General features: G+C 49.5%; 1 protein-coding gene across 1 annotated transcript in view; it reads left to right on the top strand.

The window, feature by feature from the left end:
- Positions 1 to 18,856, top strand: part of DNAH6 (dynein axonemal heavy chain 6) — a 2,460,712-nt gene that overhangs the window by 1,531,418 nt on the left and 910,438 nt on the right. The window contains exon 49 of the mRNA XM_086961829.1: positions 14,649 to 14,891. Coding sequence (XP_086817955.1) covers positions 14,649 to 14,891 — 243 coding nt within the window. The remainder of the gene's footprint in view (positions 1 to 14,648; positions 14,892 to 18,856) is intronic.

Here is an 18,856-nt window from a genome sequence, read left to right on the forward strand (position 1 = left end):
CAAAGGCAGTGCATGAACAATCAGGACGAGCCGGGGGGGTGGGGGGGGGGGGGGTGGGGGAGGGAGTTTATATGGGTCTATTAACGCCTATATCCAACACCCTCCCAATAAGAATAAAGAAATTCTTGCAGTTGTCCCCGTATTTCCATTTTTTGTTAATAAGGGGCTCAGGAGGTCAGGAGTGGTTACTGATAAACTTCTATAATAACAACATTAGAGTTAATATGCATTCGGTGGTGGCACAATTGGAAAAAAAGCTTGATAAAATTGGGGGTGAATCCCAGGAGTTCTTTAATATCGTGTGGGTGTGTGATTTCAATGCACATTTGAGTAAAGACTCCACCAAGATGGTATGTGTTATTGTGGATGTGGAAGGGGTCCCGGTTCACCATTTTACTCACCAAGAATATGGTCAGAGTCCGAACAGAATACTCTCCATTGGAAATCTGGAGATAAGAAACAGAATGGATTTATCTGCCGGGGAGTCCCTAAAGACTTTTATACAGAATAATTAGGAGTCCACTGTTGAATTCGTACTGACCTCAGAACCCCTTGGAGGGAAACTCACTTAACTGGAGTCAACATTTACTACCTTCAGTGACTACGGCATCCTCTCCTTTTCCATGGCAAACAATAGTCATAGCGACACAGGTTTTAGGAAGAAAGAACGGATACCAACTAAAATGGGATAGTATAGATAAGGAAAATACAATCCGCCAAATAGTAACTAAGAACATGGACTATATTCAACATTGTTTGGATGCAAACTTCCCAAATGAACATCTTATTCTAGATTTTGTGGAATTACTAGAAGCAGTAAAAAATGCACTGTCCCACAATAGAACTACAAATAGGGTTCCGGTTAGGCGTTGGTTTGATCATGCCTGTTCTCGATCCTTAAAAGATCTCCATGAAGCATTGGAAGACGTACTAAGAGATCAAGGGAAGATAAAGTTATTGCGCAAGGTATATAAAGAAACTAGGAAACAAAGAAAAATGGCCCTGAAAGAAGAGGCCTGGAAACAACTAGAAAGGGCAGCATTTACCAATAACAGCAGGGACTTCTGGAGGGTAGTAAATAATCCCTATTTTAAGGATGCCAGGGATCAAACTTTGCAATCTCATGTGGGAGAGGATACCTGGGTGTCTCATTTTGAGATGATTTATGGGGCAAGGGAAATCTGTTCGATCAATCAGTCTCCAGTCCCTTTGGTACAATCAGACCCTCTTGTCTATAAAAAAGGAGCTACACATTACCCTGACAACTATAGGCCCATATCCCTGTTAGATAGCACCTCAATTTATGGGACGGTTACTATTACATAGGCTGGAAGAGTGGGCCCTTGAGAGAAATATACTGATGCCGGCCCAATATGGCTTCCAGAGGGGGAGGGCTAAGATCGACCAATGTTTGAACCTGAGCCTCATTATAGAGAAATATACCAGGGCGAAAGGGGAAAAAATCTATATGGCCTTCATGGAGCTCACCGCAGCATTTGACTGCGTGTCACACTGCAAACTGTGGGAGATAATGGAGACCATGGGGGTTGATACGCCAATTCTCACATTCATTCGCCAGTTATATCCCCAGGCCACCTCATCTGTTCGGTATAGAAAGGAAGGAGGATGAACCCGTTCATTTCAAATTTTATGGGGAGTTAGGCAAGGATGTGTCCTTGCCCCATTCCTGTTCTCATTATATATGAACGGGTTTGAGGCAGCTTTGGCAGGTACAACATAGGACATTTCGAAATTTGGCTCCCTTGCCCTCCCACTGCTCGCCTATGCTGACAACAGTGTCCTAGTTGCCATAACAGGTAGGGCCTTGCAACGTATGATAACGACCTATGCCTCTTTTATGACTTCCTTGGATCTAGGGGTCAACAAATCTAAGTCAGCACAAAATGGATGCTGCCTACCAGAGACACATTTCTGCCCTCCTGCTGCCAAGCTCGAGCAGAGGAAGGCAGCACAATAGACATCCTGTCACAGGGAGGTGTGACCACCTACCGGACAGGATTAAGTGTATTGGGGCTGGGTGGATGCACTCTGAAAGTGCCTGAAAGTCTGCACCTGGGGCACATTTGGTGTCCCTGTGCATAGTCCTGCTCAAACCAGTTCTGGGAGCCATTGGCTCCTGTCCTGGTGCAAGAATGGACAAAGGACATGGATGTAACCACCCGTCTGTCCTGACCCTCCCCTAGGAGAGACCCCCAAATCTTTCCAATCCTATTCTGTGGGTATGATAGGGCTTACATGGCTGTAAGACTTTAGATTTTATGTGGACAAGATTCTACAAGAAGAAACCACTGGTCTTCGACGGTCTGGACACTCTGGACTTACTTGGACTTAGACTGGGCCCGACTTTGTCTCCCTCTCTGTCAAAAGCTTTGTCTGTGCCCTTGCTCTATACAGGCTCCTTGCATGACCTGTGGTGCACTATGGACAACTGAAGAATCTCCCTTGGGATGAAGGACACACTCCCCTGCAATCCCAGGCACCATCACGCAACTGACCAGTCTGCTGATCCTGAGCTCCTGCAGACTGAGAAGGCTCCAGCAACACAGGAGGTGGATTCCAAAGTTCCTTAAGGGTGATCTGCCCTCTCACCGAGTTCAAGGCCAGTATCCCTTGTGGGGACCACATAATCCGAACCCCTGTGCACTGTGTCCTTTTGCAAGTACATATGCTTGTTGACAATTCTAAAACGTTTGCATTGTACTCTGTTTAGTTCTGCCCCCAAGCTGTATTTCCACAAAAGAACTCTGAGCTTCTTGCACCAAGTGCTCCGTGGGCTGGTACTTTGTGATCTTGCTCAAGGTCCCCTGGCGGCTCCTGGTCATTCGACCTGTGGGTCCTCCTGAGGGCCATCTAGAATTCTGTTGGGCTTCCCTGGGTATTGCAGATGTGCCCTGACACTCCATTGCTTGGGGAGTCTCCAGGACCTTGCTGGACCTCACCGTAACCTGCTTGACCTTACTGCGTGGGTTGCTTTTGCCAAGGATTGTTGGTGCTCCAGCCAGACCCCGACCCCCCCGTACTCGACATCCTTCGTGGGACAGCTCACATCTGTCTCCTGGTCATCGTCAATGTCTCCTGGTCCTCAAAGCTACAGAGTCAAGGATCCTTCTTCACACCTGAAGCATCTGACATCGGTGGGCATTCGTCTCTCGAGCCCCTGTTCACTCTGAAGTGACCCAGACTCTGTCCCCTCTGCTTTCAGTTTCCTTTCTTCAAGAATCCAGGCTTGGATCCCACCGGACCCTTTTTACCCACACAGCAGCAGATCTTCTTCGCAGCCTTCCATTGAGAACGACGGCGGTTTCCGACACCACTCCAGGCCTATGCACCTGGCTCCTCTGGGATGGGTAACTCGGGTACTACGGTATCCATGGGTGAGGTGGCTCTCCAACCTCCTAAGTTCCAAAGGGTTTCCACAAAGTTCTCCTAGAAGGATCCTTAAACTGTAGAATTGCAACATGACTTCCCCATAGAATTGTACAGAGCTCGTTGTCAGGTTAGAACACTGCACCCGTTCTCCATGGTGTCCCTATCTACTCACCTTGCGTGGTTCTTTGGGGTCCCAACGATTCTACGTGCTCCAGACCTTGTCTGAACCCATGTCGTGGTTGTTAAACCACTATTTTAGTATATGGTTTGGTCTCCCCCTGGAGCCCACTGTGTATTGTGCTACTTACAAATAAATGTTCTATTGATCTCGCATTAAGTGCTTTGTGTTCTATCCTCGGGTAGACGATACTAGAATATTAGATATTAGCAAGATTCAAGGACAGCAAGGCTACAGCCAAGTCTCTGGGCCTACAGGCGCAGCCTAGAGGTTCCTCTTACATAAGGTACAGAGGTTTTGGAAGGTCGTCCTTTCGGACCTACAGGCAGCCTCAGCAGCAGCAACAGCAGCAGCAAAATACCCTGTATAAGACCTACAGGGGTAAGAACAGAGGTCGTCCACAAGACCGTTAGCCCTCCTCCTCCTCCTCCACCTTCCCCCTCTTGCCTCAGCAAAGCAGCCCTAGATCCAACATTCTGGATCATGTAGGTCTTGTGGGGGGGTCGGCTTACCCATTTTCTACAGGATTGGGAATCGGTCACTACGGACCTTTGGGTTCTGAATCATGTGGAAAATGGGTATGCTCTTCCTATTCGGGAATTCCCTCCAAATTACCCTCCTTGCCAGGGGACATGTTCGGAGGACCACCTTCTTCTTCTGCAGGAGGAAGCCCTTGCATTACTGAAAAAAGGTGCGATGGAGGTGGTTCCGGAGGAGGAAAGGGGTCAGGGATGCTACTCCCGGCATTTCCTGATTCCCATGAAGGATGGCAGGTTACGCCCAATCCTGGATCTCAGGATCTTGAATCTTTTTCTGTAACAGGAGAAGTTAAAGATGCTCACCCTTGCGCAGGTTCTTCAGGCACTGCAACAGGAAGACTGGATGGTGTCGATCGACTTGCAGGATGCGTATTTTCATATCCCGATCCTGAAGTCGCACAGGAGGTATCTCCGTTTTACAGTAGGGTCGCAGCATTATCAGTTTGCGGTTCTCCCGTTTGGACCTACTACTGCACCTCGAGTCTTCACCAAGGTGATGGCAGTGGTGGCAGCCCATCTGAGGAGGTCGGAATTCCCGTATTTCCCTACCTGGATGACTGGCTACTGAAAGCAGAGTCGCCAGAGAAGGTGCTTCATCATCTGCAGGTTACAACTCAGTTGTTGTACAAATTGGGTTTCTCAATAAACGTGCACAAGTCTCACCTGAGGGCCCTCTCAGCGCAACCTGTTCATAGGGGTGGGACTGGATACTACTGTGTGTTGGGCATTCCCGCCTCCATAAGGGATTCTCGACATTCAGGAAATGATTCCCTTGTTTTACAATGGAGCGGTTGTTCCAGTCCTGAAGGTCCTTCGCCTGCTCGGTCTGTTTGCTTCCTGCATTCTGTTGGTCAACCATGCATGTTGGCACATGAGGGCGCTCCAGTGGTGCCTCCGCAGGCAGTGGTATCAGCACAACGTAGATCTCAGGGAGTCTGTGAGGATCTCCAGAGAAGCTGCAGCGGATCTGTCCTGGTGGAGCGTGGAGGGCAATCTGTCTCCAGGAAAGCCCTTCCATCTTCTTCCATCGGTAGCCACAGTGATAACGGATGCATCCACCTTAGAGTGGGGTGCTCATCTGGGGAACCGGGAAATCAAAGGTCTTTGGTCCCCAGAGGAAAGGTTGCTTCACATCAACCTTCTAGAGTAACGGGCAATACGTTTGTCGCTCAAGGCCTTCCTCTCTTCCCTTCGCGGTCAGTCGGTTCAAGTCCTGACGGACAACACTACCGCGATGTGGTATGTCAACAAGCAGGGAGGAGTGGGGTCACATTGTCTCTGCAGAGAGGCTCTGCATCTTTGGTCCTGGGTTCAGGTCCATCAGATTTGTCTGATGGCAAATCATCTGGCCGGAGTTCTGAACATGCGTGCAGACAGTCTCAGTCGGCTGTTCTCTGCTGACCACGAGTGGAGGCTTCATCCGGAGGTGGTTCGTCACGTCTTTCGGACGTGGGGAACTCCTCGGGTGGGTCTGATTGCCACTCACAAGAACGCTTACTGCCTGTCATTTTGCAGTCTCCAGTATATGTTGCAGGGAGCTTTGGGGGATGTGTTTCAGTTGAGTTGGGACTCACAACTCCTTTACGCTTTTCCTCCCATACCCTTGATTCCTCGGGTTCTGAGGAAGATTCGCCAAGACCGGGCCCAAGCCATTTTGATCGCCCCGGATTGGCCAAGAAGGGTGTGGTATACAGTTCTTCTCCACCTCTCCTCGTACCCTCCGCTCCGTCTCCCTCTCAGGGCAGACCACCTCTCGCAGTCGGAGGGGCAGGTTCTACACCCCAACTCCAGAGCTTACACCTTCATGCCTGGAGATTGAACGGGGCAACCTGAATTCTTTTTCTCTCCCGTGGTGGACGTTATTTTGTCCGCCAGGCGTCACCCCACCAAGTCTATCTATTCCTATAGGTGGTCCAAATTTGTCATTTGGTGTGGGGACAACTCGATTGACCCTTTGAGCACTTGTTTATCCAACATCCTTCAGTTTGCTCTCTCTCTAGCCCAGCAGGGCTATGCTGTGACTACTGTGAAGGGCTATTATTAGGCTTTATCTGCGTTTATTTGCTTGCCGGATCAACTGTAGTTCTTGTTGCCATTACCTCGGCAAGGAGGGTAAGTGAGCTTCAAGCTCTGAGTTCAAACCCTCGTACTCAGGACCAGGGCTACTTTTCTGCCTAAGGTGTTAACTCCCTTTCATCTGGGGCAGTCCATTACCCTTCCTACCTTCTATCCTCCCCTTCACCCTTCCAAGGAGGAGGAGCGGCTTCACCGCTTGGACCCTAAAAGGGCGGTGAGTTTTTACCTCAATAGGACTAAAGACTGTCGTGTGGATGACCAGCTCTTCGTGGGCTTTGCTGGCTGCAGGGAAAGCAGAGCGGTGCACAAGCGCACCCTTTCCAGATGGATTATCTTGTGCATCAAGATCTGTTACTCTTTGGCCGGTAAGGATCCTCCAGAGAGTATAAGAGCTCACTCTACCAGAGCAAAGTCTTCAACATCTGTCTTGTCTAGAGGTGTTCCTGTCGAGGAAATTTTTATAGAGCGGCAACTTGGGCCTCCCTCCACACTTTTGCGAAGCATTACTGCTTAGACTCCGAGGTGAGGAGGGACAGTCACTTTGCGCGTTCCGCTTACAGGACTTTTTGGTATAAAAAGGTGGACACCCTCCTCCGGGAGTGGGGACTGCTGTGGGACTCTATTCACAAGGTGAGGAATCCACTGGCAGATGTATTCATCAGAAGAACAAGTTACTTACCTTCGGTAACGCTTTTTCTGGTGGATACAGTATCTGCCTGTGGATTCCTCACTGACCCACCCGCCTCCCCGTTGTCCAGCCTTGTATACCTGCAATGGTGATAGTTTCCATCTGTTTCTTTTAATGGAATTGTATTATTCTTTTTGTTTTAATGCATTGATTTTACACTGTGTACTATGTATGCTGTATAGAGTTGTGTCGGCCCGTCCGTGTGCCTCGAGGGCACGGAAAAAAAGGGCGGAACTGACGTCATCACTTCGACGAGGCTCTCTTATGGCTCCGGTGACGTCAGCGGAGCCGCGAGTGGAGCCATTCTTCTGTGACGTCATCCTCGTTGGTGTGGAGAGCTACGAAAAGTTTCCAAATGCTGCTGACGCAGGGGATATTCACAAGGTGAGGAATCCACGGGAAGATACTGTATCCACCAGAAAAAGTGTTACCGAAGGTAAGTAACTTGTTCGTCAGGACATACCATTCCTTGGCAGTTGTTAATTTCAGCTGGGGAGGGGTAACTGGCCCTAAGATGGTTGTGGTTAACTCAGACCTCCCTATGGAATGCTTGTTGGGCAATGATTTAGAAACTTCAGCCTGGGCTGAAGGAAGTGAAACTCAGGACACATGCAGCAATGTTGGGCATCTCTGCAGATATGTTTGTTGTGACTAGGTCACAGGCCAAACTGTCTGTTTGCAAGTCTCATAGAACTGTTCCTTTGACCGAAATTGCCCTCCCACATAAAGGTCTCCCCAAGTACAATAGTGCAATTTTTCCAGCATCTTTCGGCAAATCCCCTCAAAGGTAACCGACAATAACGGGTTACGTAAAAGCGATACTTTAGGAGAGTATAAAAGTGGCGTTTCTAACCGCCGGGCTATGTACTGCCAAGCTCGTATAGTGCAGTCAACAGTTGATGGATCACGGTCCCGTTCCTTCACTGCAGTGAAGAGGTAACATGCTGGAAGAGTTGGGGCCATATAACCATCCTCTACCGCCAGGTGGGGCATGACGGGTGGTGGATGAAACCAGTATAGTGCAAAGTGAGCTTGAGCGCCATAATAATACAGCTCGAAATTGGGGACATCATACCCCCCTGATCGTACGGTAACATCAGAGTTGTCAGGGCGAGCCTCACCTGTTTCCCGCCCAATATCAGCCTCGTCAGCTGTGAGTTAAGTGTTTTGAAAAAGAAAGGTCCACAGTGATAGGGGATTTTGATGAAGAGATACAATAATTTGGGCAGTAAGACCATTTTAATTAGCGAGATCCTGCCAGGCATGGATAGTGGAAGGCGCAGCCATTTGGTAATAGAGTCCGTAATTTTGTCCACTGCTGTGCCATAATTGAGCCGCATGAGCGCATCACGATCTCTGGAAACACGAATACCGAGGTATTTAACTTCCTTATCCTCCCAGACCAAGGGATAGTCCAGATGGTGCTTAGGAATGTTATCAGTGAGCGGGAAGACCGCTGACTTGGACCAGTTAATTTGCAGCCCCGATATGGCTCCAAATTTAGTAATTTCCCGAAGGACAGGGTTGAGATTGTCTTGGGGTTTGTGTATATACACAGCGTCATGTCGTCCATGTAAAAGGATATAAGCAATTGCCTGGCTGGGTAGATTAACGCTCTATGATTATGGTGTTGGCGGAGCTTAGCAGCTAAAGGCTCGATGGCCATGGCAAAGAGTATAGGGGACAAGGGGCACCCCTGCCGGGTGCCTCTGGAGATGGTAAAAGTGGAGGACTTGGTCCCATTTAGGAGAACTGAGGCCACTGGTCGGGTATACAGCAGTGAAATCCACTGGAGGAAAGTGTTGGGCATACCTATGTATCTCAAGGTTCCCAGTAAGTAGTCCCACTCTAGGGAGTCAAACGCTTTGGTAGCGTCGAGGAATACCGCAACCGCTGAACACCTAGGTTCAATAGCCTGTAATACCGCAGCCAGGGTACGGAGATTATGCGAGGTGGCCCCGTTCGGGATAAAACCCGCCTGATCAGGGATTGCCAGGCGCTGCATTAAAAGGTTAAGTCGGGTTGCCAGGACTTTAGCTAGTATTTTGGTATCACAGTTTAGAAGGTAGAGGGGTTGATAGGAATCACATCTATGGGAGGGTTTCCCCGGTTTTAATAAAGAAGTGATTAGTGCTTCCCGCATTGTTAGAGGCAGAGTGCCTTCCTCCAAAGTAGCATAAAAGACATCCTTCAAGATGGGGGCCAATATGGACCCGTATGTTTTATAAAATTCGATGGGTAATCCGTCAGACCCTGGGGCCCGGCCAGATTTCATTTGCATTATGGCGTCCGTTATCTCGTCCAGCTCAAGATCGTGGTTGAGAAACTTCCGCTGGGTATCCCCCAACCAGGCGAGGGCTGTGTCCTCAAAGTAGGATGGTAGATCAAGTGGGGTGCCTCTGTGGGAGGAATATAAACTACTGTAGTAATTTCTAAGTGCGCAGTTGGTCAGGAAGATTTCTGTGTATGTCCCCTTGGTCATCCCGCCGTTCGGTTACATAATTAGAGAATCTGGGTGGTATGATTGCGGCTGCCAGGGCTTTCCTGGGGCGGTCCCCCTCCCCATAAACTCTTGCTATGTGGTGCTTCCCCCGAAACCTACATTCCCTGTCAGACAGATCCTCATACTCCGTGAGTTTATTGCGCAGAGTAGCTCTGAGGTCGTTCCCATCAGTGGTCGAGGTCAGCTCCCTCTCCAAGTGCTTAAGTTCCTTCTCCAGGGTGGACAAGCTAGTGCGTATGGACTTAAGAATACCTCCACCCTTAGAGATGCACCAGCCACGGACTGTCACTTTAAACGCCTCCCAAACTGTTGTGATACTTGGAACAGAGTTAAGGTTGCAAGCGAAAAAATCTTGTATGTCCTGCTCCATCGCCGTTCGGAACGCTGCATCTTGCAAATATAGAGGATTAAGGCGCCAATTATTATATGGAGAGTGATTGAGGGGAGCATGCAGCTCGATAACAACTGGGGAATGATCTGAAAGCGTTCGAGCTAAATGGGTCGCCCTACCCAACCAGTGAGCCATCCCAGTGGATATAAACAAGTAATCTAATCTGGCTCAGGTGGAGTGAACTACTGAAAAGTGTGTGCCCTCTCGCTGTGTGGGACGTAAGTGTCTCCAAGAGTCTAGTAAGTAATTCTCTGCAATGATATTCCTCAGTGTCCGCTGAGTGGTCGTGTAATGGGTGGGGCAGCCGCGGGAAGGATCCATGTGGGGATACATAACAGTGTTGAAGTCTCCGCCCCAGATAATGTAAGGAATCCCTATCTCTTGTATCCTACCCCAGAGGCGGGGAATGTTTGCGGGTCATCCGTATTAGGGCCGTAGTAATTAGCGAATAAGACATCATGAGAGTAAAACCTGCCCCAGAGTAGGCAGTATCAACCCCCTTCTTTACCAAGATAGCCCCACCGCGGGAATATGTGGAATATGATGCAAAGCTGCACCCACCGTAAAGCAAAGTGGGGGTCAGCGCCAGGGCCCAGGTGTGTCTCTTACAACATGGCAACCATAATGCGATGTCTTTCTAGATAACCTAGGACCTGCCGCTTCTTCCTAGGGTCATTGAGACCTCGAACATTCCAGGAGGCTACAACAATGCTATTAATGTCCCGCGTGTTGTCAGCCATTTAAACACATGAAATAAACATCCTGAGTCCGTGTAGCATTACCTTCAGAAAACTGGGCAGTTCGATGTGTAGTCAAGCTCAAACAGCCTCCCACCGCCCACACCGGCTTCCCCAACTTGCCGGGTACGAACCCCCTCCCATCCCCAAAAACCAACATAATACATATAGCAGTACTCCCTTTAAGGGAGCTACAGGGGGCTTGCCCTCACGGGGTTTCGCTAGGGGCTCACGACCCGCCCACTTCCCTCCATACTTTCACCCACCACAACCTCGCTGTCCGGCGGGCAGTTATTGTGGGCCGGGGGCAAGTAGCCGAGCCAAACGGGTGTCCAAAATGTAAAACCACATATACATCACCAGCACAGTTCCTGATAGCATGAGCAGGTCCACAGCATTAAAGTCCCTCTGCAGTCAGCATTAGATGTGCAGTTCAGGCTGGACCCGGCTTGGCGACGGGGTCCTGGACCGATTCCCAGTTTCTGACTCCGCAGTGGCCGAACGCCGGTGACGCCGAAGATAGACTTCAACTTGTTGCGGGATCAAGAAATAATGTTGCAAGCCATGGTGCGTAATCTTCAATTTGGCCGGGTACAGCATTGCATAGGGAATGTGTTGTGCTTGTAGTTTCTTTTTGACAGCGGCGAACTTCCGTCTGGCATCCTTTACCGTTTGAGTAAATTCTCGAAAAAAAGACAGTCGTGCTTTCATATTGGACCTGTTCTTTTTCTCGAGCAAGGCGTAGGATCGTGTCTCTATCCCGGTAATTAAGAAACCGGGCAATCACAGGTCACGGCGGTGCACCTGGCTTCGGGCGTGCTGTCAAGAATCTGTGCGCCCTCTCCACCGTGAGGTACGCTGAGAAAGAGTCTCTGCCGAAAAGGTCAATGACCAGGCGTTCAATAATATCCTCCATGCGACCCTTTTGCGTGGATTCCGCCAGACCCAGGATTCGGACGTTGTTTCCCCGGGAACGCGCCTCTAAATCTTTGTTTTTGTCGGCAATCACTTTCAGCAATTTGTCCATTTGCAAGATGTGCATCCCTCTTGCCGCCGCACCATCTTCCAGGTCCGAAATTCTGGTTTCAGCCTCCTTCAGGCGGCTTTCATTTTGGCGACTACAGAGTCCATACGCATGGTCTTAGCATTGATCGAAGTGAGGCTCTGCTTCATGCCCAATAGTATGGTCTTCCAGTCCTCATCAGGTGTCTCAGCAGTGTCAGAGTCTGGATGTTCATCCATGCGCGAATTGGGCGTTTTACGCGCCTCAAATGGGAGCTTGGCTTGCTTGGCATCGGTGCGCCCCATGGCACAAGGTATCCAGTAAAATGGGAGCGGCCGTTGAGGAGATCTGTTGCTTATATCTCAACAGGAGGTAAGAGGCCACCAACGCGTCACTGGTTGCTGGAGTGGCAGGGCAGGCAGCGTCCGCGCGTGAGAGGAGGCACTCAACAGCCGTCGCATCCCCAGCAGCAGATAATCCGTCCAAGCAGGTGACAGTAGGCCGTTATGTAGGGTCGGAACAGGCAACCACAAGGCCTCAAGGGAGGGGGGAGAAGACGTAGCACAACCCCAACAGCGACGAACCCAGCAGTGCCAATATCGTTGATACAAGGCCCTAGAGAGAGCCAATGGTAGTGTCCTCCACCCCTCTTGCCACTAACTGTCTGCGTGGCTCCACCTCAGTTCCCTCGCAATTAGGAGTATGGCAGTTATCGGGAGATCAGGCCAGATGTAGGGTGGTACGCTGTGCAGCAGTGTGGGCCCGGGGAAGGGGCAATGGGAATCACGAGTCCTCCAGGCAGTGCGTGGCGCACTGTGACGAATCAGGCCGCGCCAGGGGACACAAAAAAGCGGGAAGCCCCACAGCGATCAGAATTAGGCAGGGTAGTCCGGATCACTCAGGAGAGGCCTGCAGCATGTAAAGCGGCCCGATCTCCGCAGCGCTCCAGCACAGGAGGGGGTAGTTGGAGGTAACGTGCAGCACGTACCTTCAGGCCTCCTCAGACAGTCTCCAGCCGCGTTTTACAGAGCCGAGCAGGCTCCGGCACTCCGCCCGCGGCACGAGCGCCCCTCGGCAGTCGGTCCGCAGGGTCCGCCGCAAATCACAAGCCACCACAGTCAGGGGGCAGCCCGTGGCTGCGATGACAGCGCCCACCGCACTCTGCAGCTGTCGCGCACCCCGCCACAGGATTCTTCCGCTCCGATGTCGGGCCCACAGAGCCGCAGCGTCTCCTAGTCTGCGCAGGCCGCCACAGAGCAGCAGGCACAGTCCGGCACCTTTCGCTCGTCACCGCCACAGGCAGTACTCCGTCACACGCCAGACCAGGATGGCTAAGGTGGCATCCCCAGAGGCAGTACAGACTCAGGAATCGCGCGGTGCAGGTAAAAGTGCCAAATATTAATACAGTATGGGCATAATGAATCATTTTTGGCTCGGAAGGGCTAGAGCCTCACAGGCGTGCGGCCATCATGGTCGTGCGCCACCTAGCGCCCCCTTCTGCATAATAACTCTGTGTAAAGGTCACCTCTATCGTCATCTTTGCCAGACATGCCCACAGTACACTTTTAGGTAGAACCCCTGAGGGTACCTTTCGGGTATTAAGCACTAAATCTTCATGGGCAGAGAGAGGACAAAAAGACTTCCATGCAGGCACGAGATGATGAGGTTCCTGCACGCAGACACTCCATCATGCAGTGTTCTGACATCCCTCGCAGGGTGTCCTTCTTGAGACCAAGACCGGGGCTTTTGTTCTCTCACAACAGGTAATGGGGTTGGCTTTATCCTAAGGTGATTCTTGGCTACACACCTACATACATGCTATGCACACCTAGGTACTTCTAGTTAGGGTTGCATCATGGGAGTACTCATTATTACTGTCATGTATCTATATGCCTGCATATATTAATTATTTAGCACTATGGTAGAATTCTACCTTTTCTTTACTCTTTTGATGCTAATGACCATATACATTTCTGTCTGTCTCATGGTTGTTGCAGCACACGTATTTTATACTAGAATGACGCTAGTTCAATAAACGCTTATTGAAAACGTCCCCACAGTTTATTCTGTGTATCTCTCTGAGACAAAGTGAGCATGAGTGACTGGGGCGAAAAGTACTGTACTGTTTCCACGCTCCCTGAGGCTCAGGGTTGTCATGTTCGATAGTTGCCAATAGCTATTTGCTCCTTGATAAGAGGGGCTCTTAGTGGCACTGTGAGCTAGCAGGAATAACACATTAACACATCCTGTGGGGGTGTCTGGAATCAGAAACGACACCAATCCCTTAGTAAATGTTATCTAAAGACGCAGATCCTATATAGATTTGTAGGAACTACACAGCAGTTGTTTGTGGTGCTCTTATTTAATGAATCCCCACGCCAAAAACTGACAAAGGGGTGCATTTTGTGCTATATTCTAGCACCGAAATTGCAGATTTGCATTTCACGTTATTACATGTAATTTCACATAACTGCTGTTATTCTGCATAACTTTGCAAAAGCAAACTATGCACACCACTACTATTTAGGAAGAGCATATTCTTCTTGATGGCTTATTAAAGGTTTGTGAGCTGAGCTGTTGAGAACAATCTAATCAAAGCAATTGTTTTATTCTTCTCTCACCTCTGCTTGTACTCATTGTGTGTCTCAGGATGAATCGAGTGTGTGCATATACAGCAATTTTTCAATGCATTTCTAATATATCACTATTGATCAAATTTAAAGACTGCCTATGTGGATGCACAAACATCCGCAGAGGCCATCCATGAATGGGGTTGTTAAAAAAAATGCAAACCCATTTCTCCTTTAATAATGGTTAGTCACATTTTGTCCTTTTACTTTGAAACTTGAAGCAAACACAAAATGTATTTTTGAGCATAGGTAATATACACAAAGCTAAAAGGTTTTCCTTGTTTGATGATGCTAACGGTTGATTATGCCATTCTCATACTTGATTTTACAGACAAGATGAACCAAATAGAGGGAGCGTATGTGTTTGTGTATGACTCTTTGATTGTTACTCGCCTCTTAAGTGGGCATGTTTTAGGGAGTCCAAAAAAAACGTGATGATGTGTTGAGTACATGCATAGATCGTATTAATAGAATCAAGGGAGAACTGGCATTTACATTTTTTTTTCCTTCCAGTGGCCCAGAGAAGCACTTCTTTCTGTGTCCAAGAGCTTTTTCACCAACGTTGATCTTGGAAAAGAAGAAATGAAAGAGAAATTTTCTGCAATCAGTGTAGAGATTCACATTAGTGTAACAGAAATGGCAGAACGCTATTATGCAGAACTGCGGCGACGATATTATACAACTCCCACTTCTTATTTGGAATTAATTAATCTCTACTTGTCTATGCTGGGTGAGAAAAGGAAACAGCTGGTTTCGGTAAGTGTATTTTTTAAAATATTTTCAGCCTCTATCAATATAATTCTATTTTATTTCTTTACTTCAGGCCAGCTGCATGCACATTTTAACAGTAGCCACATTTTTAGTCAGTCCGCCAGGAAAGAAAATGTGTGTACAATGAAGAAAGGCAAGCATTAGCAAAGCTAATAGGTCTGTCGCTGACCGCCACCCTTTTGGCTTTGAGAAATTCTTGTTTTGTTTTGTTCTGTCATGGTTTTTGCTAGAGGGGGCAGTCTGCCCTAGGTGGCCCTTTTTTGGGGGCGGCGGCTGTGTGGCACTGGTGGAATTTGAGAGAACTGATGGTGAGTGTCTGTGTCAATTTTTTTGTTCTCGCCTACGCAACGCACATGCGTTGCATAGGAGGGAACCTCATGTAATCGACTTGCTTTTTGGGCCAAAAGCATGCATGCGTTGCATCGCCATCAATGGTAACGCGTGCACGTGAAGCGATCTACTTGCGGGAGCGCGCGCCGACAAATGGCAGCAATTATCGCTCCCGCAAGTGCAGGCGCCCCTCCTCTCCCCTGCTGCCGCGCGACTTTTTACAGATATCATTCCCCCTTGTATTACCTGGGTTCGAACCCACGGTACTGGATACGAACTCCACGTCTCTAACCAAGTGTGCCATCGCCGTCTATTAATTCTCATAACCTGGTGAGAACGAGTTCGGGCGGCTGACGAGCCTGCAAGGCTGTCTTGCCGTCACGTGTCTGCGGGGTGAGGAGTCACTTCTGCTCTCCTTGGCGTCCTGGTGAATCGACTGCCGGTCTTTGGAGTGCCCAGGATATCCGATGCTGCTGCCTGTTCTAACCCTACGGACTGTGCTAAGGGCAGCTCGAGGCTGGAGCTGGGCCAGCCGTGTAGGCAGCAAGTGTCCTGGAGAGGAACGATGGGGATTGTGCATCCCCTTACTCCGCTGGTGTTCCCAGCCTGCCCCCACAACCCAAAACAGAGGCAGACCGGCACAAGCCTGCAGAACAGCCACCGGACTGGAGGGGGGTGAGCCCGGGACCCCGACACTGTAGGTGAGGACGAAAGAAGTTCTGGCTTGTGGGAGGTGGTTGGGTGTGAGAGGCAGGTGGCGCTCCTGCCAGTCTGGCCCTGAAAGGCTTGCAGGACCCAATATAGCCTCGCAAGGCCTATGCCACCTAATGGCTCCTGCAACTTGTGCTTCCCCACATCTCGTACGCCCCCAACCCCAGTGGCTGCAACCAACCATGAAGTGTGACCCCCAGCACTGTATCCCGAGCGAGGGTAGCCTCTCTTAGCGGCCGAGCACACTCACTCTAGCGGCTGCAAATACAGACACAGCAACCACAGACAAAGCCTGCCCAGGGAGCAGTAAAGCCTGATGTCTCACATCAGCCGATCTGCGACCACGCATAGAGTGGAACACCTTGGCTGGACTACAAGCGCGGTCACTCCTCACTTTTGGAGACGTGGATTTAGCTGACCGTGCTGCTCTTTTGTCCCCCCCACGTCTCCGATCACTCATTAAAACGGCCAGACTGGAGGCCGTAGCAACAAGCCCCAAGGGAAAGAGGTTAAGGGCTGGCATTAGGACTCGTGAGAAAACAGTGGGGGGGGAAAGAGAGTTCCACTGTGTCAGGTCCAACGGTCCTCAGGATCTCACGATGCTCTATGGGGTCCACCTCTCGACAGCCCCTGGGTCTGAATGGGAACAGACGCACAGGAATGATCGAGCGAGGGATAAACAGGAAGGTAAGGGTGGGAACTGCGGGGAAGGGAAGCTGAAACGAGAACAAGGCACCATGAGACAAGCACAGACTAATAGATGCAATACAATGTGCAAAGAAACCTGTTGCCCCTCCCTTGTGAATTGACTGAATTATACCTGGTAGGAATAAGGGGGAGGCTTTGCCTGGCAATCATAAAAGGTTGAATAGGATGATAAGCCTAGAACACAAGAACCTATGGTCAGTATCGTAACTCAGCAAGATCCACAATACATTACAGTTTGCACATTACTACATACCAACAAAAAATGTAAAATGGGGCTTCAACAGGGGTCTGTATGGAAGTTAGCCTGCCAGGCGAAGCTCATAAGCCCCTGTTGTCAGAAAGAAGAAAAGAGGAAACAACAGTTATTGTCTTCACTCCCTATTTTGCATTGCCCGGTTAATTCACCTGACAATACACTCAGCTGTACACAAGAAGTAATACCAGAGTCCTGGTTCCTGAAGTGATAGAGATACACCAACAACGCTAAACCAATAATGTCATCCGTTTGGCTGGTGCACCCCAGAAGCAGCACTTTTGGAATACAATGTCTCAAAGAATGTAAGTCCGTTTGTACCCCTCAAGCACGAGGCAATTGCATGGGGGACGTAAGAAAGATCAATAGCCCTGGAAGTTTGAATACAGATTGAACCCAGAGCACGGAATGGCAGTTCACAGTGTTCCCAATAATCTCCTTGAACCTTCTCACACTGTACACACTGCCTGGAAACCGGCGTCTCACTAGCCAGTGAAACGCTAGAGCCTCAGCCGAGAACTCCACTGAACAGGGAAGCGCCAGCCGACGCCACCCCTAGATAGAAGCGGAAGGCTTCTATTGTACTCACCAGCCGGTAGAGTACACTCGCAAAGGATACACTGGAACTCCACGGAAATGGGAAGCGCCAGCCGACGCCACCCCTAGATAGAAGCGGAAGGCTTCTATTGTACTCACCAGCCGGTAGAGTACACTCGCAAAGGATACACTGGAAACTCACGATCTCACCCAAATCAGGATCAGAACCAGAATCAACGGCGGCGTCTTCTGTTTCCTCTCCCGTAATGTTCTCTGCGCGTGTGACGTCATCACACGGGCGTCGCGCGCGTAGGACCTAGAATCATGGGAAATGTAGTTTATGACATTAGATCGCGTCTCAAGGCAGGGTTCGCGCCTAACCTCCGCTGTGAGATCTGACAGTACATCCCTCTCCCGAAGAACACTGACAGAGACAAGGTTTATTCGGAAAGCGTTGATGGAACATCCTCACAAATCTGGGTGCATGGACATTGGAGGCAGGCTCCCAGGAGTTTTCTTCATTACCATAACCCTTCCACGCAACTAGATACCACAATCTGGTGCGGTATATCTTAGAGTCCACAATTCCTCTCACCTCATAGTCTTCGTCGTTATCCACAGCGATCTCAGCCTGCACCAGTTTTCTGTGCATTTTCGCGGGTTTCACCAAAGACACATGAAAGGCAGGATGAATGCGTAAGGAGGATGGCAGAGCCAGTTTAACCACCACCGGATTGATGAGCTTAATGATCTTGTACGGGCCTATATATTTGGGATTGAACACACTATAACGCTTAAAGTGTATGTTCTTGGTGGACAACCAAACGTAATCACCCACTGTGTATACTGGCCCCGCTCGTCTGTGCTTATCCTCATAGATCTTGTACCTTGCTTTGGACTGCCTTAACTGGCTCTTGACATGCTGCCATGTCGTATGAATACTCTGTAGCCTGTCTTGTACCTCTGGGACATGGGTGTTTGGTGCAGGATGGTGAAATGGCAAGAAATTAGGATGGAAACCATAGGTGCAGTAAAACGGCGCGGTCTTGGTGGAACCATGTACCGCGCTGTTATACGCTATTTCGGCTAGCCATAATCTATCCACCCAGTCTTCCTTGGTGACCTCAACATAGCATCTCAGATACTGCTTCAGAGTTTGATTAACCCTTTCGGTCTGCCCATCGGTCTGGGGATGGAAACTGGTGGAGGTACTAGATGCAATTCCTAAGGCTGTACACCAGGTCTTCCAAAATCGTGCTGTGAACTGGCTGCCTCTATCTGATATTATCACTCGGGGTAACCCATGTAGCCTTACTATGTTAATAAGAATAAGTCTGGCTAACCCGCTAGCTGAAGGAACCTGTTTACAAGCGATGAAATGAGCCATCTTAGTTAAATAGTCAACCACCAC

The sequence above is a fragment of the Lissotriton vulgaris genome, chromosome 3_1 (genome assembly GCF_964263255.1).
Source record: "Lissotriton vulgaris chromosome 3_1, aLisVul1.2, whole genome shotgun sequence".
Lineage (NCBI taxonomy): Eukaryota > Metazoa > Chordata > Amphibia > Caudata > Salamandridae > Lissotriton > Lissotriton vulgaris.